We start from the raw sequence: 23,962 nt of genomic DNA, 5'->3' as shown, positions 1-23,962 counted from the left end.
AGAAATATACCGAAACATACCATCTCATTTAAAAAATATACCGCAAAAAACCTGACGAATTCAAGTTCTTTCATACCTATTCCTCAATTTTGATATTCCGTAAAATATTACCATCTATATAGAACATTTAGCAATTTCCACATAATTTTATACGATTGTTGGATCAATTTCCACTTGACTGGCTTGTTTTAAATACTTGCTTTTATTGGATTTTGTCTAAAAAAAGCATTTAGCGAAAAAGGTCAAAGTGAGTATGGAATGTAGGGATATTGTTGAGCTAAAAAAGCATATGGTGGCGAGGGAAAATCCCTACACGAAGGGAGGATATCCCATCACAAAATAGAGATCAAATCAAAAAAAAAAAGAGAGCAAGTGTCACCAAACTTGAGCGCCAAATAGAAATGGTTTGAAAGTGAATGATCGAAAAGGATTTAAATACAATCCATTGGAATAAATGATGCACGTAAGTACGATTTGAGAGGGCGAAAAGTTTATATATCTCTTGTTCTTAAATAAACCTTTAAAAATGTTATTTAATAGATGAATTTTGACCTCAAAAAATACCAAATCAGGGATGCAACGAATTTAGCCCATTAAGCCCCCTCTACATGGTTACGACACGGTAACTACGCAATTGCTACATATCAACAGCACATTTATGGAGTCTGGACACTTGTATACCCTATGTTTGTATTCTTGCATATCCATCCCTTTTTTTCCTTACAAAATAGGTAACCAAGATATCTTTCATCTGAACTCCGCTAAAATTCTTCAAGTTTCATAATATTCTCTGTTCGACATGAATACATAGGATATGGATTGGATCGCAGTTTGTGAGATATACATACATATGTATAACCCGGACTGCTTCAGAGCTGGCCCAACAGAAATGTAGATCAATTATTCGGGTTCCTGTTTAATTTACAGACAAATCTGAAATCTTTAGATACTGATAAATACGTGTGCCGAAAGCTATCGGAATTTAATAGGTTGGACAGACGAAATTATCCATTTCTTAAAAGAGCAAACAATTTTAATTTTGAATTTAAACATTATAACACTTTGTTTTTATTGCCAGTATACCAATATATAATATATATGTATATTTCATATATTTCAGTGTATGTATAATGCAGACCTTTCCTTTGGGGATTGGAATGTTTCCGTTTGCTTGGCGCATCTTTCAGATGCCGTAATACAGTCAAGAATATCAGTTACATGGTTTCTTTTGAGCTATGCTAAAACAATAATAATTGAGGGGAGACCCCTACGAGTACAAATACGAATACCCTACGCAAAACTACAAGCTACTTGTCACGGCCAATTGGTTTAGATTTAGGTTTAGATTAATTTGTGTTTAAAGCTTCTTCTAGTCCTTGCAGCAGCAATACACATTGTCGCTGGAGCTGGCTGGCGTTGAGGGGGCAGTGCCGCTCTTGAGCGGCTTGCTATAGGAATGCGGACCGCGCATGAAGACCTCTATAAGCTGGCAATGCGATCTGGAAGGTGCGAGAGAGGACGATCATTAGCTTTTGCTGGAGGGAATCTCAAGAGGCAATACCTCATGGTTATGTCCAAGTCGGTGACCACCTCGCCATCACAGTTCCAGCTGGAATACTCTGAGGAGGAGCTGCTGCCGACCTCCGCCTGTGCTATGGGCTGGCAAGAGCCTGCAATGCTGTAGTCCTCACCATTGGCCGCTGCGAATGTCCTAAACTGGAACTTTCTTGTGCGATAGACATCCACAAAGGGCAAATTTCGCTGTAAAACAAATTGTGTTAGTACACTTCCAGCGCAAAGCACTTAGATACTTACTATATCTCCACTTCGGCCGGCTGTATTCAACAGAAATCTCACGTTATTGAGCAGAGAGGTCTTCTTGACGAGAATCAGATCCAGGCAGCCATCGCCCAGATGACTATACCGGGAGATTCCGTTGGGACTGCGGGCGCAGGCACAGGTTATATTGGCGCCGCAGATCATGAAGAAGTTGCCCTTTATGACTTTCCATTGCTCAGAGGCAAGGCTCTTCATGGAGTGGACGCTGCCCACTGGCAGCTGGAGCTTGTTGGGCCGCGGCCTGGGTCTGAGTAGAGCCGCCTCGCTGGGCGTTAGATGGGACTCCTCTGGGTCGGCCTCCTCCAGTGTGGCGCTGCTTGTGTTCTCCACTTCTGCGTCTTCCCCGTGGACAAACAGAGAGGAGCGTTGCTGCTCCTGCATGGAGCTGGCAAAGCTGCAGCGCTGGCAATTGGCATAGCAAATGGAGGGCACAGACTCGCCCAGAGAGCATACACTGTCCGGACTCTGCGGGAGATGCTCCTCCAGCGGCGTGGGCTGCAGATCCGGCTCCTCCAGCAGCCGCAGCTCGGCGTCGTAGCCCCGGTTGTTGATGAAGGCCTTGACGCCGCTGTACTCGTATCTCTTGGGCCCCATCCAGCGGTAGTTCTCGCTCTGGGCAGCCACATCCCCCAGGTAGCCATAGCTGAGGACGCTGGCGCAGAACCTCAGCAGCGATTGGCTGTTGCTCACGCTGCAGACGTCCAGGCCGCGATGCTGGCCGAGGATCACATGTATGGCCGCCGTCCGGACATCTGCCGTCCCATGCATGCTGTAGGCAATGGTGTCCGTGCTTCCGGCTGGGATTACACCCACTGGGATCTCAGGTCGCGGTATGTACGAGGGTCGTTGCTCATCGATGCCCAGTTCCCGCATTCGCCGGAACAGCAGGCCGTTGATGACCTCCGCCACAGTGCCGTCGCCACCCACACAGCAGACGGCGTCGTAGCAGCTCAGGTCGTGGCTCAGCAGGATGTCCCTCACCTGATTCGCCCGCTGGGTGGTAATGCACGTGGCATCGATGCCCGCCAACTGGAATATGGGCCGCACATGCCGCTCATAGGTCTGCGAGCCGGCCTTCCGCCCGCCATACGGATTGATGAACACCAGCAGGCGGCGCACTCGCATTCGCGTGCTCGATGGCTGGTGGAGGCGTGCCTGCAGCTCCTGGTCCCACTGCCGCACAATGTACGGGTCCGCATTGAAGAACGTGAGGCGTCGCAGCTCCCAGCGGTTGCAGTCCGTCTGGGACTTGGTCAGGCGCAGGGCATAGTTGATGGTCAGGTACTGAGAAGTGGGCCTGGTATCGGCTTCCCCCTGGGCATTTATGGCCTGGGGATTCGGCGGCTGGATGGAGGCTATCTTTGTGTCTCCCGCCCGCACGCTGATCACATCGTCCACATGGAGTATGTGACTCTTGGGGCCATAGCCGCGCTGTCCCTCCGGCGAGGGCGGATCCTCGGGCAGCGGCGCCTTGGTCTCCTGGCTGCTCTTCGACTGCTTCACCTTCTGCATGCGCTCCCACACCAGCTGCTGGCCATGGAGCAGCACCCGATAGGACTTTTTCTTTAGCTGGAAATTGTTCAGCAGAATGTCATGCGACGGCGAAGGGTCTCCCGCTGCTGTTGCCGTGGCTGTGGCGGAGCAGCAGGTCCCATAGTTGTTGGAGGAGCAGGGGGCGTAGGTGGATGACCCCCCCAGTGACTGTTTGCTTTGCGTCATCTCTGCTCTCCGTCGATGGCTTTGTCGGCGCTGAAAAAGGCAGAAAAGAAAACAGGTTTCCATTAGAAACGGCAAACGGTAGGGCACAGGAGGGAGCAGCAGGGGGAGTGGTGGAGCTGCTGAGAGGTGAAGAAAAGGTGATTCGTCTCTGCCATTAATTTTGAGTTACGACGACGCGTCGCCTCCATTCTCTTTTTTTCGTCTTAATTGATGTAATGAGAGATAGAGGAAGAGGCGATAAAAGAACAGGTAAAGAGTACAGAGTGCGGGGGTTACCCCCCTCCCCCAGATCCAGTAATCCAATCAAATCTTTCAGAGTCATTAGCATTTCCATGCTAACGATTTGTGGAATGAAAACCTTTGATGAAACCCCCAACAACATTCGTTCGTTGAATGAAGGTTCTATGCGGTTCAATGATCATCAACTAAACCCATATTTCGGCGTATAATAACAGTCATTATATTGCAGTATCCAAACCATCCATCAATGCGGTTCATAACGATGATAGTGATTATTGATAAACAGTGCAAACGGTCATAGGAATGTGTGACTCAGAAATGTAGAGTTTTCGGATAAAAGTATAATTTAAGGGGAGTTCCCTGCAGAAGGACACCCATCTATAAGCACCTTAAAGATAGTCAAACCCTTATTTAACTGACATTTAGTGCACATGGGTTCCCTCCCATTTACAACATATGTATATCTTTCCCTTGAGTAAAAATAAAATTCCCCCTGGTATGCCATCCACTATCACGTTTTCCATCAAGCAGTGCACTGCTTATGGGATTACTGGCAAGTTCCCTTCAGGAATATTGTACTTTTCCTTCCATAAATATATAGTTGTAGTTACCGTCGCTTCATCGTTTCAGTGCTTATCAGCGGCACAAAAAAGTGCACATTCTGAGAACTTGTTCCACCTCTTACCATATAACCTTATAAGCATGATTGTGCACACGATTGTACCCATACATTGTATATGTATATATGGCTATAAGTACATAGGTATGTGCTACACTTATTTCGTGCTCATAGCGCACTGAACTCGAACCAACGTGAGGTGAGGACGGACGCCTTGGGGGCACTGCGCAAAAGTGTAAATTTGTAAAGAAAAACTGGTTTAAAATGTTGCTTGCTTTTGCAATCGTTGAGGGGAAACACAAAAGACACAATGCAGGCGCAGAGTTGATTGAACTCTCAATTTCAAGCGGGAAATGCAAGGGAAAAGGGAAGTAGATCATTCAAGACCCAAGATTTCCCCAAGAAATCCAAGAATTGCTTTTGAAGCTCTTTAGAAATCACAGCAAAACTCGAAGCAATCAAAGTGTTTCATTAAAATACCATAAAAAAGACGGAATTCCTTAAAAATAATCTCCAGAACACTCGTATTTCATAGTAATTTCAATGCTGGCAACTACTCCCACATTCAGGTCATGTTTGCTCTATAAATTGTATGCATTAGATATTTGACACAAAAAGAGATACGGAGATCCAGAGAGCGAGAGACACCGAAAATAAACTCTGGGATAAACATCTTTGAGAGTTGAGTTCTTAAGAATTATGCCCCGAAGAACAATGAATCTTTTTCTTATTTGAGAAGAACAAACTGAATATTGTCATATGTCTATGCAAATTTATTTAAGAGAGTGGAAAGGAGAATGTGTTCAATGATATTTCGAATATGGGGATATCCAGTAATTCAATATATCCAGAGATCAATGTAGTCCCCCGATTATCCAAGGAATACTTTCTTGTTAGAGAACAGTTTGGTAGATAAAACCTATACTGATTTAATATGAATACTATAATCATTAAAAGAGGTAGATGTAGGGGCATTCTATACCTTTTTGTTTGATTTTCAAAGTCTAAAGTTAACGTGGAATTTCAAGTTTCAAGCTTATAGCACAATATAGCATAGTTAATTGTTTTTCTCCACCTTCTTCCACCTGTGTTTACCCTTGTACGCCCCACCATGCCGTGTAGAAATATAATATATTCAATGTTTAGTTAGTCATACCTTTAGTCAGCCACGAGGCGACTCTCTCGAGAGCTCCAGCACTTTGTTGTTGCTAATTAGAGACCAGACACTTGGATACTTGAAACCAGAACTGAAAACACCGACGGTTGACAGACGACGGACGGCGGACCAGAGACCCCCGTTTCACGCGTCGTGTGAGCAATGTTCAAGGTTATCCCCCACTGAAAAGTGCGACAGCCAGACAGACGGAACGGAACAGAACGGACCGGACCGATCCGCAGCACCCAAAACCCGCAAAAAAACTAAGTTTTAGAATCGCTCAGCCACTCAGCCACAGCAGCAGCAGAGTGAGGAAGCTGCGTTCGCTCTCAAAAAGCAGTTTGGAAAACGAGTTCTCTCTCGTCTACTCCAATCTCTGCTACTCTGCTCTCTCCTCTCCGCTCCGATTGCGTGCAGCACACGGCTTGACCTTCGCCTTGAATCGCTCTGTTGTTCACAAAATAACCGGGCTTGTACTCAAGATCTCAGCGGAAACTGCATTGAAACGGCAGCTGCGGCAATACTTGTGACTCTGCAGCCAGTTTTGAATCATTTCCTGCCACTACTCGTACGGGTACGGGTATATATGTATATATATTCCGATCTTGACATTCAGATGCTCATATTTTGATGGGGTCTTTAACTGCAGCCATTCGGCCATGAAGGGCACTCAAATGGCAGTGCAAAAAGTTAATTAAGCTCGCTTTAATGTTTTCTTTTTTATGGTCGTCGTTCAAATATAAAAAGTTTATTTTGGCCATCGGAATGTTTGGTTTAAATGATGCCTCAAACAGGGGGAGGGAAGAACTTAAAGAACTTACCAATCAATTCTCTGAAGTGCTATAGATTTTATTTTATTTGACTAAAAATAAAGGGAAAATGTGATCTAGATTACTAGTTTTGAAAAGAGGGGATTGTGGGAAGGGATTCAGATACATTAGAGCCCTTTCTGGAGGCCCGAAACCATTAATTGGATTGGTACGGTGCGAGATATATTTATAGTCCCTGTCTAGGGATACATCGCTGAAGAAACCTCATTATATTATACATAAATCTTCACTTTCTCGTTTTTTGCCATCTTAAAGGCAGAGCCCGACACTCGAAGCTATTTTTGATGCCAAAAAGTAATTAATTTTTACAAACGAAATGCCTTTTGTAGAGGGAATACGAACAAAACTTAATTATAAATAAACATGGGCTCAAAATAAATGTTTGCTTTGCACTCTCTCTCTCTCTCTGTTTTCTATGTACAAATCAATCATAAATGGGGGATGGGGGAATGGATGTACCTCTCAGCGGAAAAAACAAGAGGCGGCCCCCTCAGGAAATGTGTAAACAAAATACACGATAAGTAAATAAAATCAAATATGAACGGAAAGTGGAGGATATTTCTGATTGGGGGGAAACCACTCATTTCCTATTCCAGAAAAATAAAAAAAATGGGGGACATATTCTTAATAAATGCCGCTAATGGCGGCTGTTATTCCCATTTGTTGTTTTCAAATGCCACGAATCTCTACAAAATGATGATGTTAGCCCCTAATTAAGGGTCACGCAAGCGATGCAATGATTACCTGTTTAACATCATAGTTTGTCGATTAGTCAAACAAACTGGCTCCATTACGTACGAGAGTACTGCCCTTTGTGAGAGTACAAACCACAAAGAATCTATTGTTCAGAAGGACGGGACTTATCGCTAAAACCAAACAATAACATTCGAGTGCTTTAGTACCCCATATACGACGCATGTACATATGTATGTGTGCGTGTACATATGTGTATTCGAGGGTTATCTCGGGTAGCAATCGGAGAATACTATATATTTTTTTGCGCTATTCGTTTACCAAAGATAAGATATGACCGATGACATCTAGTATTATATGGGGGTTAGGGTACAACGTGTAGAAAAGGGGCATGATTCCTAGAGATACATATTTGATATTCTCGAACTTTCACACTGAAAATCTTACGAATCGATAATAATAGATAATTTTTTGGACATTTTCGAACATGTGTGTCCCACAAACAGAGTTCTTAGTTGTAAATTTCACTAAAAGTGACTCATATCCGAACACATGATATCAATAAATATTTAATTAAAATACATTAAAGCTTGTAAGACACTTTTGAGCGGAGCGGAGTAAAAGACCTCGTGGCATACGATAAAATATAAATCAATCTGTGTGTCTGTGTTTTCAGAGCGGAAATGTTGACTCCCTCCACAGAGGGAGAGTCCACCGATAAGAGGACACATTTATCAAATATAGCAAAAAGTACCATTTCTTTGATAAGTAAAAAGAAACCACTTAAGACCACAATAATTGGCTTTAAAATTCAATTTGAATGGAAGAAATTAAACTGCTTGCTAAGTGAGAAGCAGTAGGGTATTTACCGCTATCTTAATACCCCTTTAACATGTTCTTACTTAACCCTTGTGCACCGGCTGTTACAAACTTGACCCGCTTTGTCGCAGTCGGTCATAGATCCAGCCCACGTCTGACCTTTCAGACACCAAACAGACACACACGCAATCGATAAGAGAAATAACATTAGGAGCTCCCACTAAAATGTGTGAAGCCATTAATCTGTGACCCAGAAAGCCAGGAAAACCAGCTGGCCAAAGAAAATCAAAAGGAAATTGTTCTAAAGAAACTTTTTGTTTTATGGCTAAACAAAATGATTTAAAGAAATGTAAATTGCAGTGAAATTAAACAAAAATTGTATAAGGTACAGGGATAGCTCTCAGAAAAGAACCACTTTGCTACACTTTCCAAAGAGACTTAATTCATAAATTAAATTGAACTTTCTTTTGGTTTAGTTTTAGTTTTTAGAAATTCTATAATTTCTATTCTTTAAAAGTAATTCTTATTCAGTGACCACTGTATCTGGTATGCATTTACAGTTGTTCTAGCTCCTGGCCACGTGCCAAATGGGAATGGGTTGCAACGCCCGAACAGCAGGGCTTTTTCAGTGCACTCGCACTCGCCTAAAACAGCATGTGTGAGGGGGAGAGTATTAGACAGAGATGGAGCGAAACCAATTGGGGGCAGCATCATTCCATCCTCTCCCCCGCTGGAATTCTCCCTTACACAGTTATCACAATACCAGACAGCTGTGAGAACAACAGCAACAACTCAGCTGTAGCTTTTGTGTGTGTGTGTGCGTGTGAGCTTGCGGAATTCCTGTGAGTGTGTGGGGAGAGAATTTGTGTGTATACATTCATGTATGTGTGCCCGACTTGTTTGTCTGCCCATTATTTCAATAGCTAGAAATGTTTTACTGTTGTTGCAAGAGTATCCAATATCCAATTGGAATGCCGGTTGCTGATTGTAATTGACTAAACGAGGCAGGGGTGGGGTGTGGGGACAACTTACCTATTATATTGTAGGTATATCCGTATATCCATACAAACACCGTGTGTAAGTGTTGAATGCAGCTACGTCGCGGTTGGGGAAATCAAGAAAATTCAATACGGACACGCATTGCACTTTCGCGCACTTAACACACTCTCAAGCACACACATATACAGATAAGACGGGAAAACTAACGGCAATTCTTAATGACTTTTTCAATTAGGTACTTTAACTACTCAAAAACTCTGTACAGAAGAATTTGCAATAACAAACTCAAACTGCCGTTAGAAATGCTCGAAGGGAAGATTTACACGTCGGAAAGGGTTGTTTCCCACAAACTTCGGCTCTACAACCAATTATGATTCGAATTCCACACTAAACAAGCACTTTAAAACTAAATATTTTAATGCACAGAACTGATTGTTTATAGCTTATGCATTGCACATTTTAAAATGTTTTTCTAAAGACAAGAAAAACGCGCGACGCAACCGACCCCGCTCGAAGAATTTTTTTTTTGAGTGTGGCGCAGTGTGACCTCGTGTTTATCGTTGAAATATGCCGGTCGACCCTCAGAAATATACCAAAATATATCGTCTCATTTTAAAAATATACCGTAAGTATACTGACGAGTTCAAGTTCTATTATACATATTCCTCGTTTTTGATCGTCCGTGGAATATTACTAGCTAGATAGAACATTTAGCCATGCCCACATAATTTTATACGATTTTTGAATTAATTTCTACTTGACTGGTTTGATATATATACTTGCTTTTGTTGGATTTAGTCTAAAAAAGGTTTTAACGAAGAAGGTCAGAGAGTAAAACGTAATAAAACGTAAGAGAAAAATCGTTACTATTGCTCAATTTTGATATTCCGTTGAATAATTCTGACTAACTAAAACCTTTAGCTCTGACGAATACATTTTCTACAAGATTAGCTATGTTTAAGTACTCCTTTTTATTATATTGTGTCTAAAACATGGTTTAAGCCAAAATGATCAACAAAAAACAGTGGTAACGTAAGTGAGTATGGAATGTAACGTAAGTATGGACGTCAACCGGAGTTTGGGCATTTGTATACCCTTTTTCGTTAATATAATATGAAGAAACTGATTAAAAACGTAATTAGTTAAGAAATTATCTCAGATTGTTTTGTTTTTGACATATTAAATAAAAATACATATAAGTATTCAACATCCTTGTCACAATTATAAACATATGTAATTATTTGACTTACCTTAATTTGAAATAAACGTCTTTTGACGTTGGAGTCATTGATTGATTATTGAACAAAATTGCAATGTACCATATTTTTCTTGTCTTTTTTATTTTCTTGGTATAGCGAGCGCAGCTCGAGGCCTCCACGATCAGCAACTCTTTCTGGACTATTCCATTCCATCAAGCCGAAGCCTGTTAGGAGCCACAAAGGGCTGAAATATAAAGGTCCGCCAGTAAAACTGTAGATGCAACTATTGGTGACCCTTCGGTCGGCTCGGTTTGACTATGTCTTGTGGAAACCATTTAAATCCAACAGCGTAGTCCTGCAAAAAAAGCAAGTATCCAGAGGAGTTTGGAGTCTGTATTCAGAAAAGACAATGGTAAATGGTATACCCGGTACTCAGTCAGTATATACAACACATACATATGTATATGACCTTATGATTTATGTAATTGTAATACAATATAATTTATATTTCGTTTGGTATCGTTGTTCAAAAAGCGATAAATTGATTTTCTTCCAAAAAAATGTCATAAAAATTAGTTGAACCATTTATGTTTCCATTTTTTTTTTTGCCTTTTTTTACATATGCCACTTTTTTTATTCTCACATCTCTCCAGAGATATGAGAGGAGCCTTCACAAAAAAATTTGGTTGCTCTAACTTATAGTCTTGTAGTCTCTGAGAACTAGGCGCTCATCGGGACAGACGGACGGACAGTCAGATATGGCAATATCGACTCGGCTGCTGATGCCGGTCTAGAATATATATACTTTATGAAATCGGAAACGCTTCCTTCTGGGTGTTACAGACATCCACCTTCATACCCCCAATATACCCCTATGCTCCTCGAGGTTCAGGTATAATAAAACAGTTGGAAAAAAGTGCCAAGTAGGAAGTGTCTCATTATTTGGGGCATACGTTCAACATTTGTTGTAGATGTCAGATGTGTTCCCATTTTGTTTCCGGCCAGTAAGTGAGCGAAAATGTGTGAGTATTCGTTTTATTTTGACTGTCTAGCCGCAATAACGAGTGGTTCATGCTTGCAGCAACCCCCTGTGGCAAGTGCACCAACTGCCCTTGCGGCGTAAGTGGTAGCATAGCGACAACAGGCACGCCACAGCAGCCCCGCTCCCAGCCACCGCCACCCCCGCCCCAGCAGCAACCACCAGAGGATCTAACGTACTCGCAGATGCCTCCACAACAACGGCAATCAGAATACCAGTCGGACCAATACCAGCAACAAATATACCAGCAGCAGCCTCGCTATCAATCAACTTTGCAGCCACAGGAAGCACGCTATCAATCGACCTTGCAGCCGCAGGAACCGCGTTATCAATCAACTTTGCAGCCACAGGACTCCACCCAGATACAAGAAGCTAGATACCTACCAATAGCGCAATCCCCACCACAGCAAGGCCAACCGCAACAACCAGGAACCGGAGGGGGAGGATGTCACGGCTACTGCCAAAGATTCCAAGGACAATACCCCCCGGAACAATGTACGACAGATGCTGCACCGCGATCCACAGGATACCGCCAAGATCCAGCATTCCGCCAGGATCCGTCGTTCGTTCAATACCAGTCGGCCCCCAGCCCCCAGGCAGTGAGGCAAACATACCCCATGGCGCAATCACCACCACAATACGCCGCAGGACAACTATCGCCGCAGTATCCCCAGGCACAGTCGACGCCACAGTACTCGCCACCACCGCTGCCGCGAGAGCAGTCCTACGTGGCGCCACAGCAAGTGGGGGGCTACGACCAGCCAATGTCGCAGCCAGAACTGCAGCCGGGGCAGAAGCAAACGGAAGTGGCGAGCTGTGTTTTACCAACTACAAAAGTTCAAAAGAGAAAAAACGCCACCATGAGTTGCAATTGCGGTAAAAACAGGACCCGCAATACGAAAATTGGACCTGGTGGTCGCAAACGTCCGGTAGCAGCAACGGGTGCAGGGCAGCCAGAGGAGGACGACCTGCCAGTTGCGGATACCTATACGTGCACTCGTCCCCAACGAAAGCCAGATTCTCTGCAGGAAGGGCCCGGGATGGTGCCCGGAGTACCGGCGTTGCGATGCAACTGCCACGAGAAGAAGAAAGTGGACTGTTTCTGCAAAACGCCGGTCAAGCCAACCGCGAAAGAAGCACCACCCCCTGCTAGGGAACTCACTCATGCCTACGTGGGCTGCGGTCAGCCCTATTCGGGTCCACCGACGTACCAGGCTAACGGGAGGGGCAAATGCGGACACTGTTCGCATAAAAAGAAGTGTGCTATTCAGTGATCGATCCGAACAGGCGTAGCAGGCGCTCGCATCCCCCACGAAGCTACTCGGCCTGGAATGTGAATGGGCAATGGAACACATTTCTAAATTTAAAATCTTCCAAATTCTCAGTGCTGCTTCAACAACCCAGCTAAGCTACTCTACGCTTCCCTAAATTTTTCAGCAACAAAATGTGGACAATAAACCAAATGTTATAGCTAAATGGGCAGGCATAAGAAGCACAGCAATATCCCATCCTATTCCGGAATTTCTTAGAGAGGGCCAGATTGGGGAGGTTTATTTATTTATTTGTATGCTAAATAATTTTGAAGAAGCAGGTTCTCTGGTCCTTGTTGCTCTCGTTGGCGAGTCAGTAATTAAGGAACGAATTGCCACAGATCCAGATCTGGCCTACTTTAACTATTAAAATGCTCTGAATAAGGGAAGCTTTGTATAGAGTTTCAAAGTCATTACAGATTCCAGTAGCACGCTAATGGAAACGGTAGAAAATTCAAAAATCGCGACTCTGCACGAGAACGAAACGTTTCAGTAGAAGGTTCGAGTTGAGCAAATAAAACGAAAAAAACAACGAGAAAGTTGTCAAGATTAAGTTTATTATAAAAGAAATACAATACAATTTCCACAATTTTAGTAGCTGTCAGATCTGTTTCGTTGCGTTTTTTGGCCTGTATGTTGTTGCCTTGGCCAGGCTGAGATAAAATGGGTCGCAGTAAGTATAAGCGAATGTGTATTAAGAAATTCGCATTGTCCTACCACACTTTAATTGTGCAGAGTCCAGCTCCGACAAAGACAAACAATGTGCGTGCCCGTCTGGATACCAACCACAACCAGTACCAGCAGCACAGGTAGTGCCAGCAGTTCACGGGCAATCACAATCCGAGGGGTGTCAATGGTGCCAATCAGTTCCGGATCCTCCACCGAACTCCTCATCCCCTTGCAAAAAGACCTGCAGAAGCTGCAGCTCTTCCAAAAAGAAGTGCGTTATTCTATGATGGAGTCGTTAACCCAGGGATATGTTGAACAGGAGCAGAAGGCGCTACAGAAACACTCGGCCAAGGGCAATTGTAGACATTTATACTCTCGGCCTTTCTAAACCTTTCAGCAACAAACTACGAAAAATAAACCAAATGTTATAGCTAAATGGGCAGGCATAAGAAGCACAACAAAATCCCATTCAATTCCGGAATTTCTTGGAGAGGGCCAGATTGGGGAGGTTTATTTATTTATTTGTATGCTAAATACTTTTGAAGAAGCAGGTTCTCTGGTCCTTGTTGCTCTCGTTGGCGAGTCAGTAATTAAGGAACGAATTGCCACAGATCCAGATCTACTTTAACTATTAAAATGCTCTGCATAAAGGAAGCTTTGTATAGAGTTTCAAAGTCATTACAGATTCCAGTAGCACGCTAATGGAAATGGTAGAAAATTCAAAAATCGCGACTCTGCACGAGAACGAAACGTTTCAGTAGAAGGTTCGAGTTGAGCAAATAAAGCCAAAAAAAAAACGACGAGAAAGTTGTCAAGATAAGTTTATTATAAAAGAAATACTTTCCACAATTTTAGTAGCTGCCAGATCTGTTCTATTGCGTTTTTTGGCCTGTATGTTGTTGCCTTGGCCAGGCTGAGATAAAATGGATCGCAGTAAGTATAAGCGAATGTGTTATAATATATACGCATTGTCCTACCAAACTTTAATTGTGCAGAGTCCAGCTCCGACAAGGGCAAACGATGTGCGTGCAAGCTGACTGGTAGCGTAACGGTAATTTTCCCGCCTGGATACCAACCACAAGCAGTACCAGCAGCACAGGTAGTGCCAGCAGTTCACGGCCAATCACAATCTGAGGGGTGTCGATGGTGCCAATCAGTGGCGGATCCTCCACCGAAATCCTCATTCCCTTGCAAAAAGACCTGCGGAAGGTGCAGTTCTTCAAAAAAGAAGTGCGTTATTCTATGATGGATCTGTTGAACACTCGGCCAAGGGCAGTTTTAAAGCTATCCAAATTTCCAGTGTTCTTTCGGTATCCCAGATCTTGTCTTACTCTCGGTCTTTCTAAACCTTTCAGCAACAAACTGCGAAAAATAAACCAAATGTTATAGCTTATGGCCAGGTAGCATACACGTACAACCAACTTCCTTCCAATTCTGGAGCTTATTTTGGTAGGGATTATTTTGCCAAATATCATTTCGAGCAGGATAGAGTGGTGTAAACTTCCGGGGGGTTTATTTGTTTAATTTAAAGCTAAGTACTTTTAAATAAGAAACTCTGCTTGCTGCAGGACATCAAGTCCAAAGATCCAACAATTTTCCATCTGGATATCATACATTTACTTGTATGCTTTTACGATACTTTTGTATGGCTGTTCTCTCCTAAAGGAGAGGCGGGATCTCTAAGCGATCTCTTTGAAATTTGCTCGCACTTGTAATGGGATGAATTAGATCTTTGCTTATCCTCCTTCCACCTAATGATCTATTTTATTCGAATTTTCGCTCACCTCCGCCATAGCACGCACACTGTACGAGGAGGAGTGTGTGATAGAGAGGGAGATAGTGAGTAAGCCAGTGGAAGGCTTTGCGTAGCCACTGCAGTAGTTGGATTACTCGTATCTTCAAGAACGTGGATGTGGGGGAGGAAAGGAGCAGGTCGAAATTTGTAGACACAGGGTCGAAAACGCTTCCTTCTGGGGGCTGCACACGCCCACTTCCACCACAAAACTAAGAAATATAGCCCTATACTCTTTGTATCGGGTATAAAATGTAAAGGAAACGAAAAAGAGCACGAGAAAGGTGCCATGTATTAAGTGTCTTACTTACGGAGCACTTTCAACAGTCTTAGCAGTTGCCAGATCTGTTTCATTGTGTTCCTTGTGTTCATTGTGTTCATTGTGTTCCTTGCCCTGCTTGTGTCTACGTCTACATTTGATCTAAAATGGGTCGCAGTAAGTGAAAATTAATTTTTATTAACGAATTTGATCTGATTAATCTGATTTTATCTGCGCAGAAGCCAAATCCAACAAGTGCAAACAGTGCCCGTGCGGGATGACTGGTAGCGTAACGATAATTACGGAGAACGAAGTGCAACATCAACCAGCACGAGTAGTACCGCAAGGACCCCCAACCGGTGGGTGTAAAGTGTACCGAGGCCCACCACCAGGATTTCCGGGACACTTGGAAGCAGAAAACCCTGCGATTCGAGAGAGGCCCGCTGGCCAAAGTCGCTACCACTGCGGACACTGCAATCACAGCTCGAAAGGCAGTAGTTGCGTTGTTCAATAATGGATGATCGGCTTCCCAGGGATCGTTTGCCCAGGGATCTGTTGAACAGGCGTAGCAGGCGCTACTTGCGAAGGCAAACACTCGGCCAAGGGCAATGGAACACATTTCTAAATTCAAAGCTATCCAAATTTTCAGTTTTCTCTCAATATCCCAGTCTCGGCCTTCTCAAACCTCTCAATATGCGCCAACAATAAACCAAATGTTATAGCCAATGGGCAAGTAACAGCCAGCATAAAGCACACAACAAAATCCAACCCAATTTCAATCCGATCTATTTCGCTAGGGAACCGCTCTAGCTATAGTTCGGAGCGATCGGATTGTGACCTGTCATCCGATAGTTGCTCCAATGACAGTACCTGCAGCTGTTGTTCGGACCAGCCTCCGCCGCAAAAACCGCAATGTCGCCCGCAGCAGCCACCGGCGGTTCGGCCACGGCCAAGTCCCCAGACTTTCAACGATGATACTAGCTTCTGTCCTCCGGCGCTGCTGCCTCCAGCAAGCGTTCAGTTTGGTGCCACAAATTTTGACAATGTCTGTCCCATGGACTGGACGCCAGTTTATGTGCTTCCACAGTGCTGCTGCATGCCAACGATGCCTCCATCGATGAGGCCAGCAGCTCAGCAATTCTGTGTCCCCCCCGCACCACCATTTCAAGAGCAATCCTTCGACCAGACGGATGGGCAGAGGGCTAGTTTCGGCAATGAAATGCTCTGCTACTGTGTGCCAAAGAACCCGACACCGATGAGGCCAGCAGCTCAGCAGGTCTGTTCTCCTCCCGAACCAAGAACTCAAGAGCGGTCCGTTGACCATGGCCAGAGGGGTGGTTTCGGCAATGAAATGCTCTGCTGCTGTAAGGCGACGATGGCTGCACCGATGAGGCCAGCAGCTCAGAAAGTCTCTTCTCCCCCCGAACCAAGAACTCAAGAGCGGTCCATTGACCAGAGGGGTGGTTTCGGCAATGAAATGCTCTGCTGCTGTAAGGCGACGATGGCTCCACCGATGAGGCCAGCAGCTCAGAAAGTCTCTTCTCCCCCCGAAACAAGAACTCAAGAGCGGTCCGTTGACCATGGCCAGAGGGGTGGTTTCGGCAATGAAATGCTCTGCTGCTGTAAGGCGACGTTGGCTCCACCGATGAGGCCAGCTGCTCAGCAGGTCTGTTTCCCTCCCGAACCAAGAACTCAAGACCGATCCTTTGACCATGAGAACTGTAATTTGGACGATGACAATGCCTATCTCGAGCAATCGGCTCCGCCTGTTTCTAAGCGTACAAAGAGATGCAGCAAACAGACGCCTCCAGAGAGCAGTCGACGGCAGACGGATTCGGGGTGCCAGAGATCAAAGCGGCCACCAGCTCAGGTGCGATGCTTTAAGCAAGGGCAGTGCGGGCAAAGAGGACAAAGCGGACATAGAAGTCACAGAGGTGGGGGAAACTGTTACCCCAATGCGTATCCCGTGCCTGTGTTGGGCAGACAGATGGCCAATACGATGGATTCGCTGGATCCGGTGGATTCGGATCAGATGGATCCGCTGGGTCCGAGGTGCGACTTTGGGGAATCTTCGGAAGCAGCGCCAGCAGCTATCGATACCGATGCTCGCGCACAACCAAACGAGTCGATCAGACCGTTGCAGCGTATAGGACAAGCCCGTCATGGGGCGGGTATAAGCGAACCTGTCGATCAGTATTACCAACACCAGTGCACATCCCGAAGAGCCCCGGAGATGAATCCAATGGCTAACTATGATCCAGATCGATTTGACAGTGATCAGCGTGGTGGTATCGGACGTCTGCGAAATGTTAATATACGCACTCACATCGATTATGACTATGCTCAGATTCCGGGCAATGAGAACCCGCCACGCCCGCTCCCGCGAAATTATCCGGAAAATCCACCATCGCCGCAATCTCCAGGACAAAATATACCTTCCTTCCCTCGCGGGTAAGGTGAAACGGCCCAACCAAACGGCTTCTACTTTCGCAATCAGAAATCTCCAAAACCAGGTGTTAACGTTGAACGTCGGCGAAATGTTGAACAATTTAATAATCTAATAAATCACTATCCATTAATACCTCAAATAATGGCAAACCAACTTTTTTGATTTTGATTGCAAAACTCCGAAATATCTCAAAATTGGTGCTGTGTGTTGACTTTTTTCTTTGACTGTATATTTTCTTGATCTTCCTCTCTGTTTTAAAGCTATTTCCACAATATTTTGCAACTTATTTTCTTCTTACAGAGACGAAATAAGTATCGGGATCAGGATATACAGGAAATCAATTATATGGGCAGATCTAAGGGGTTATTCAGCATTATTCAACGGAATATCTAAATTGAGCAGTAGGAACGATTTTTCTCTTACGTTGTATTTTGCTGACCTTTTCACTAAAACCTTTGTTTAGACAAAATCCACTAAAAGCAAGTATGCAAAATAAGCCAGTTAAGTAAAAAATTGATTCAACAATCGTATAAAATTATGTGGACATGGCTAAATGTTCTATATAGATGGTAATATTCGACGGAATATCAAAATTGAGGAATATGTATAAATGAACTGAATTCGTCAGTATATTTACGGTATATTTTTCAAATGAGACGGTATGTTTCGGAATATTTCTAAGGGTCGGACGGTATATTTTGTCGATAAGGTCATACTGGTGAAAACACGCGAAAACACGCCGAATAAAAAGCTATTTTATTTCTAAATCACTTATTAATTGATATTAAAACCAAACATACTATGGATGAAGAGGATTACGGCAATGATGAGTAAGTATCGCTGAAAAGTGTCAATATTCCACCCGGACTCCGTCACACGATCTCTGACTCTTACAGCGTTGGTGGAGACGATTTCGACGACGTTGACGAGGATGTAGATGAAGATATTAATCCGGAGGAAGAGGCGGATAACATTGAGATTATTGCGCCCGGTGGAACAGGAGGCGGCGGTGTGCCCAAGTCGAAGCGCATTACCACCAAATACATGACGAAATATGAGCGTGCGCGCGTCCTGGGCACGCGGGCTCTGCAGATTGCCATGTGCGCACCCATCATGGTGGAGCTGGACGGCGAAACGGATCCCCTGCAGATCGCCATGAAAGAGCTGAAGCAGAAGAAGATACCTATCATCATACGCCGCTATCTACCTGATCATTCCTACGAGGATTGGAGCATCGACGAGCTCATCATGGTGGACAACTAGACCGGGGTATATACATAGCAACTTTATTACATACAACAAATATACAACTTAAGACAAGCTGTTGGCCAACTGTCGAATTAATCAACTCCAAGCATAGCCCTCGCCCCGCTGATAGCACACACGTTCTAGAAGTCCGACAGCATGCTGACCAGTGCGACAGATAGAGCCCACCACGGATGGCAGGAGGCCGCACTCTGAGAGATTCTGCTCGCCAAACACCTGGTCGGCCGCGGTGTCTTCCTTTCGGTCCTCCTGAGGCGCTTCTGGCGAATCTAGAACTTTCTGCGAGGCCTTGCTGAAGGCCAAGGTATTGGTGCTACTGGCCAGAGTGGAGCTGAACATCTGGCGCGTCTCGCAGAGCAGCTCCGCTACGCTGGGCAGAAATGTGGGCAGGATCAGGCCCTTGATGTCGATGCTGAAGTAATCCACGCCATCGAGTCGAACCTTTTTGGAGCGCGGTACCAGGTGCTGCATGGTAGCCTTCGGGAATGCAACTGGCGACAGCAGAGTGGGTGGCACTCCCGCCAGACGACCCACATTGCTGATGGCGCTCTTGGCATTCAGCAGATAGCTGAAGAATCCTTGGCACTCCACTCCATCAATGAGCAGCAGCGAGTTGTCGCTGAAATCCTCTCGCATCTCGGCTGCCTGCTGTTTCCTAGCGTGGGAGGACTGTATGCGTCGTAGTTCTCGCTCGTCGACGCCCAAGCTCTCCAGCCAGGCCTCATCATCGTCCTCATCATCTTCTCCGGTAGGAGGAGGTACCGAAGCTTCCTCTGGTGCATCCATCGTAGAGCTGCTGCTGCTCTCCTCTGTGAAGCTGCCATCGCCACCACCTGCTTCGCTCTTCAGGGGCATGGTAAACTCTATTCCCTCCTGGCGCAGGGCCATCCTCATGCCACGCGTGGAGGGTGTGACAAGGGCATGACTCTCGGCGCGGCCGCCAATTCCCGCTGCCCGGAACAGCACCGTGAACGAGTTGGCGCACAAATAGAAGTAGGGGCACTGGCGGGCACGCAGCAACTGGAAGAGTCCGCGGAAGCTGTAGTCCCACTCCTCGGCCAGCGCCTTTCGTTCGCGCTCGCCGACCGTCACACCGATGTTCTCCTTGGAGTTGCGCGGGTAGAGCGTCAGCCAGGGCAGATGCGGATGCTGCCAGTAGTAGGTGCACTGGTTGAAACGCGTGGCATCCGAGATGTCCAGCGTGCTCTCCGACTGTTGGGTGTCGATGCAGCGCACGAAGCTGGTCAGTCCGCTGGCCAGTTGGGAGGTCTTCAACTGAATGGCAGGCAGTTCCGTGGGGCAAAAGAAGCGAGCGCGCGTCTTCAGGCACCAGTCCACAGGCAGATGCGCTGTGTGCTTCTGTTGAGCAGCCAGTGCGGCATCGTCCTCTTCTTCGGCGTACGGCTGCTGCAGCAGCTTGGCAAAGGCCTGGGCATCGAATTTCTGTAGCACAAGCTTGGCCGCCGGCGGACGTGTGGGCGTCTCTCGGACAAAGCAGGAGGAGGCCGTGACCACAGGCAGGTCGTGGACCTCGGCCTCAACTCTCTGCTTTTTCGCAACTTCTGTGGATCTGAGAGAAGTAGCTCATATGGTTTTTAGGTCAACAGCTGATCTACAAAATTAAAAATGAACACTCACTTGGCAAAGGGATTCTTTCTTTTCTGCGCTAGTTTTGCTTCTAAAAGTTTGCTCTTATCAGTCTCATCCAATTGTAGTGTTGGCCTTTTGCAATTGTTGTTATTGCTTACACGTGCTGCCAATTGTTTCTTCTTTTGTTTAAGCCGTTGGAGCTTGATAAACTGCAAAATTCCAGAGATTTACATATATGTTTTGGTTTAGCTGAGCTGAAATTTTCACTTAATGCGCACATCATCTGGACGGGTCCATTTGGATGCTAGTGTAGCGTCGCTGGACATGGCTTATGGTATGGGTAAAATAAAATAAAAATTTGCAATTCAGCAAATCTCCCGCGCAAATTTCCACTTCGGTGTGACCGTAATCAAAAACAATTCAACAGATGGCTGGCTGGTATCGATACATTGAACACCGATATAGTATAATTGAATTTATTGAATAAAACATTCTATTAACTTAATTAGCTGCACAGCTTTAAGTTGCGAGGAATTTAGTTGCAAATTAGTATATCCATGAAACTTGAAATAGTGAAAATTAGCTATAAAATAGCTTATTTGACGACAGTGCACACGATACGATACCAATACACGCCATCTCTATCGGTGCTCATCTCTATGGCTCAGGGTCACATCATTTGCGTGTAAAGTTTTTATAAATAAATAATAAAAAATCATGGATATCAAACTAGTTTGCCGGATTTGCGCTAATAAAATAAAGGACAAGAAACGCGAAAGACATTTGTTCAAATACATGCGCGGAAAGCTGCTTTGCCAACTGAAAATGATAACTGGTGTCGAGGTAATGTAATCAGTGGCAATGTTAATGTTATTGTTACATTATACCATTATTGGTTGTCCTTTCCAGTTGTCTACCAATCAAGGGTTACCGGAGTTTATCTGCGAGCGCTGCTTCTCCGAACTGGATCTTGCTGTGAAGTTTCGCGAGCGTTGCATCTTCTCCCAAAAGTACTTGCTGGAGATGGTCATGAAGACCACTGAAGAGGACCGCAGGAAGTTTCCAATTCCGGAGCTCCACGAAATCGAAATTGATGCGGACCAATTGGAGCCAACCAATAACGATGACATGGAGATCTTGGGGTTTGTCGAAGGGGATGACGTAGAGGACGATGAGGATGCCCAGGCGGCTGTGCTTATCGCAGCGGAAGAGGCGTACAAAGCTGAGATAAAGGAAGAGCAGATGAGACGAGTAGCAAAGCGACGCCGTAACTTCTTCATATGTGAACAATGCGGTCAGTTCTACGACGACGAATACGCCTACAATGAGCACTTGGATGCGCATCAAGAACGGAAGGAAATGAAGATGTTCTTCCCATGTACAGAATGCCCCGAAACCTTCACGAAAAAGACGGATTTGAAACAGCATCGCTCGCAATTCCATAATGGGCAATGGCGGCAGTTCAAATGCTCGACTTGTGGTAAAGTGTTCGTTTCAATGGACGCCAAGCTACGCCATGAAAAGTAAGACAATAAAAAGGAGCACTTTCTGACACTTAATTAATTTAATTTATATACTCCTACAGAGCCCATGAAAATGAACGACCTTATCCCTGTCTGCAGTGCGGAAAGATATTCTCCTGTGTTTCGGAACTAAGTGAACATCATGCCACACACACGGCCACAAATATGAAATACAAATGTGAGCCATGCAGCAAAGGTTTCATGACCAAACCGCTCCTGGTGGCACATAAGCAATCAAAGAATCACAAACGCGCTCTTAAAAAAATTCAGGATGAAATTGATTTGATGGGTATCTTAGATAGTGATTAATCTTTCAAATCATTATTCTGGATTTATTTGAACTATTTCCTACTTAGAATCTCTTTGAGAATCGAAGTATGATTTTTCATTTTAAATTTGTATTTTTTTCAATGTTGAAGGGAATTAAATTGGCTGACCACATACATATGCACTATGCACGAAGGTGCATATACTATGAAGTACATAGTTTCCTAGTACATATTTAAAATACTGTTGTTTCAATTCTATAACATTTAAACATGCTTTTCTGGAGGTAGGACTTTCCCAACCCGAAAAAGCTTTCATAGAACGCGCCTGCGCACTTTTTTTACCATCTTATCAGCTTTAAATGATTTATAAAGAGGGCTGGGAATGCACTTTTCGAGTATTCTGAGTATTCAACTGGTAGTCAGCACATCGGCACCGAGAGAACCAACCGTATAACATTGTTATACATACAGATACCCGAGTGATTAAAGCAGCTGGCGCCCGAAAAATCAATAAACTTACCAAACTTCTACGTGGACAGTGATATTTCAGTGAAAATGCGCAATATGTTGTCCCGGTCGCAAAGTGAGTTCTTTAAAAATAGTGAAAAATATATCATTTAAGCTGAATAAATGGCATTCGACGATTTTCAGGTCTTAAAATGCTGATTTACATGCTCCTTCTGGTGTCGGGGGGCTCGCAGGTGCAGTCCTATGGCTCGAAGGATAACATTTTCGCTGATGTTCTGCTAACGGATCTGCTCAATCGCATGGATAACGACATGCAGGTAGGCTACTACGATGTGGACAATGATGGCGATATGGCAGCCGTTGCGCCCAAGGACAATGTGGATCTCGTCTCTCGATCAGAGTATTCCAGGCTGTGCGATGGCGGCAGCGACTGTGTGCTGCAGTCGGCTGTCAACTCGAATCCCTCGCTGCGGGATCACGAATTCCTGCAGCACAGCTCGCTTTGGGGTCACCAGTTCATCTCGGGCGGCATGGGCGAGGGGCCCAACCGGTTCAACAATATTGTGAAGAACGATGCTGGCTTGCCAGCCTACTGCAATCCACCCAATCCCTGCCCTGAGGGCTATGACATGGACTCCCAGGGAGGCAGCTGCCTAATGGACTTTGAAAACACGGCCATCTTCAGTCGCGAGTTCCAGGCTGCCCAGGACTGCACCTGCGACAACGAGCATATGTTCGACTGCTCGGAGCAGGACAGTGCCGATTCTGGCTCGGACAAAGGCGACCTCAACTCGGCCGTGGAGCAGTACATCCTCCAGATGGGCCAGGAGAATAGCCTCAACAATGTCAACAGTTTGGTAAAGAAGGCCGGCTATCCGGCCATGCCCGATCCACGCATGGACGCTGTCATGAATCCGTTCCTCCAGGGCGATCGCCTGCCCATAGCCGCCAAGAAGGGCAACATGCTCTTCCACTAAGCGATTGGGTGTTGGGTCCTCACGTAAACTCATACATCTACGAAGCATATTTAATTCGTTTTCGGTATTTGGGTGTCTACTACTATTATTAGCTATCATAGTTGGTTATTAATGTTGTCCCGCTCAGTGGAGCTTCCAAGCAGAGTCTATACAAATATTTACAGTCCCCATACTACACCACCAAATAAAGTTATTCATATTAAACGAGGGCTCAAAGCCAGAAACAACAAGAGAGTGT

The 23,962-nt window shown here is 45.0% G+C and overlaps 7 protein-coding genes across 11 annotated transcripts; 5 read left to right on the top strand and 2 right to left on the bottom strand.

The window, feature by feature from the left end:
• Positions 1 to 1,071: 1,071 nt before the first annotated feature.
• On the bottom strand, positions 1,072 to 9,450 carry Cerk (Ceramide kinase). Of its 3 annotated transcripts, none has more exons than XM_001359358.4 (4): positions 8,948 to 9,450; positions 1,816 to 3,588; positions 1,562 to 1,761; positions 1,072 to 1,499 (listed from the first exon to the last, which is right to left on the bottom strand). In XM_001359358.4, exons 2-4 carry the CDS (start codon positions 3,556 to 3,558, stop codon positions 1,370 to 1,372), a joined length of 2,073 nt encoding a protein of 690 aa, XP_001359395.2. In that variant the 5' UTR covers positions 3,559 to 3,588; positions 8,948 to 9,450; the 3' UTR covers positions 1,072 to 1,369. The 3 variants fall into 3 exon arrangements, with proteins under 3 accessions (XP_001359395.2, XP_015037832.2, XP_015037833.2); XM_015182346.2 differs by lacking the exon at positions 8,948 to 9,450 and adding an exon at positions 6,395 to 6,454; XM_015182347.2 differs by lacking the exon at positions 8,948 to 9,450 and adding an exon at positions 5,574 to 5,809.
• A 1,526-nt stretch (positions 9,451 to 10,976) lies between these two features.
• LOC6897615 (altered inheritance of mitochondria protein 3) lies at positions 10,977 to 12,450 on the top strand. The gene is made up of 2 exons (XM_033385850.1): positions 10,977 to 11,135; positions 11,195 to 12,450. The coding sequence occupies exons 1-2, from the start codon at positions 11,132 to 11,134 to the stop codon at positions 12,424 to 12,426; spliced, it is 1,236 nt and encodes a 411-aa protein (XP_033241741.1). The 5' UTR covers positions 10,977 to 11,131; the 3' UTR covers positions 12,427 to 12,450.
• A 2,796-nt stretch (positions 12,451 to 15,246) lies between these two features.
• LOC6897614 (uncharacterized) lies at positions 15,247 to 17,748 on the top strand. Of its 3 annotated transcripts, none has more exons than XM_033385849.1 (4): positions 15,247 to 15,359; positions 15,422 to 15,911; positions 15,980 to 16,519; positions 16,646 to 17,748. In XM_033385849.1, exons 2-4 carry the CDS (start codon positions 15,908 to 15,910, stop codon positions 17,635 to 17,637), a joined length of 1,536 nt encoding a protein of 511 aa, XP_033241740.1. In that variant the 5' UTR covers positions 15,247 to 15,359; positions 15,422 to 15,907; the 3' UTR covers positions 17,638 to 17,748. The 3 variants fall into 3 exon arrangements, with proteins under 3 accessions (XP_033241740.1, XP_033241739.1, XP_015037831.2); XM_033385848.1 differs by having other exon boundaries at positions 15,980 to 16,615; positions 16,742 to 17,748; XM_015182345.2 differs by having other exon boundaries at positions 15,980 to 17,747.
• Positions 17,749 to 18,303: 555 nt separating this feature from the next.
• Polr2F (RNA polymerase II subunit RpII18) lies at positions 18,304 to 18,951 on the top strand. The gene is made up of 2 exons (XM_001359357.5): positions 18,304 to 18,461; positions 18,528 to 18,951. Exons 1-2 carry the CDS (start codon positions 18,433 to 18,435, stop codon positions 18,892 to 18,894), a joined length of 396 nt encoding a protein of 131 aa, XP_001359394.2. The 5' UTR covers positions 18,304 to 18,432; the 3' UTR covers positions 18,895 to 18,951.
• Positions 18,902 to 20,919, bottom strand: hd (humpty dumpty). The gene is made up of 3 exons (XM_001359356.5): positions 20,766 to 20,919; positions 20,536 to 20,696; positions 18,902 to 20,467 (listed from the first exon to the last, which is right to left on the bottom strand). The coding sequence occupies exons 1-3, from the start codon at positions 20,811 to 20,813 to the stop codon at positions 18,976 to 18,978; spliced, it is 1,701 nt and encodes a 566-aa protein (XP_001359393.2). The 5' UTR covers positions 20,814 to 20,919; the 3' UTR covers positions 18,902 to 18,975.
• Positions 20,920 to 21,136: 217 nt separating this feature from the next.
• LOC6897613 (transcription factor Ouib) lies at positions 21,137 to 22,786 on the top strand. Its single transcript, XM_002137721.3, has 3 exons — positions 21,137 to 21,330; positions 21,397 to 22,010; positions 22,073 to 22,786. The coding sequence occupies exons 1-3, from the start codon at positions 21,205 to 21,207 to the stop codon at positions 22,317 to 22,319; spliced, it is 987 nt and encodes a 328-aa protein (XP_002137757.2). The 5' UTR covers positions 21,137 to 21,204; the 3' UTR covers positions 22,320 to 22,786.
• On the top strand, positions 22,721 to 23,954 carry 7B2 (Secretogranin_V domain-containing protein 7B2). The gene is made up of 2 exons (XM_002137720.3): positions 22,721 to 22,862; positions 22,931 to 23,954. Exons 1-2 carry the CDS (start codon positions 22,835 to 22,837, stop codon positions 23,722 to 23,724), a joined length of 822 nt encoding a protein of 273 aa, XP_002137756.2. The 5' UTR covers positions 22,721 to 22,834; the 3' UTR covers positions 23,725 to 23,954.
• The last annotated feature ends 8 nt before the right edge of the window (positions 23,955 to 23,962 follow it).

The sequence above is a fragment of the Drosophila pseudoobscura genome, chromosome 2 (genome assembly GCF_009870125.1).
Source record: "Drosophila pseudoobscura strain MV-25-SWS-2005 chromosome 2, UCI_Dpse_MV25, whole genome shotgun sequence".
Taxonomy (NCBI): domain Eukaryota; kingdom Metazoa; phylum Arthropoda; class Insecta; order Diptera; family Drosophilidae; genus Drosophila; species Drosophila pseudoobscura.
The sequence above is the reverse complement of the archived record's forward strand: the minus strand, read 5'-3'. Positions and strand labels throughout refer to the sequence as shown.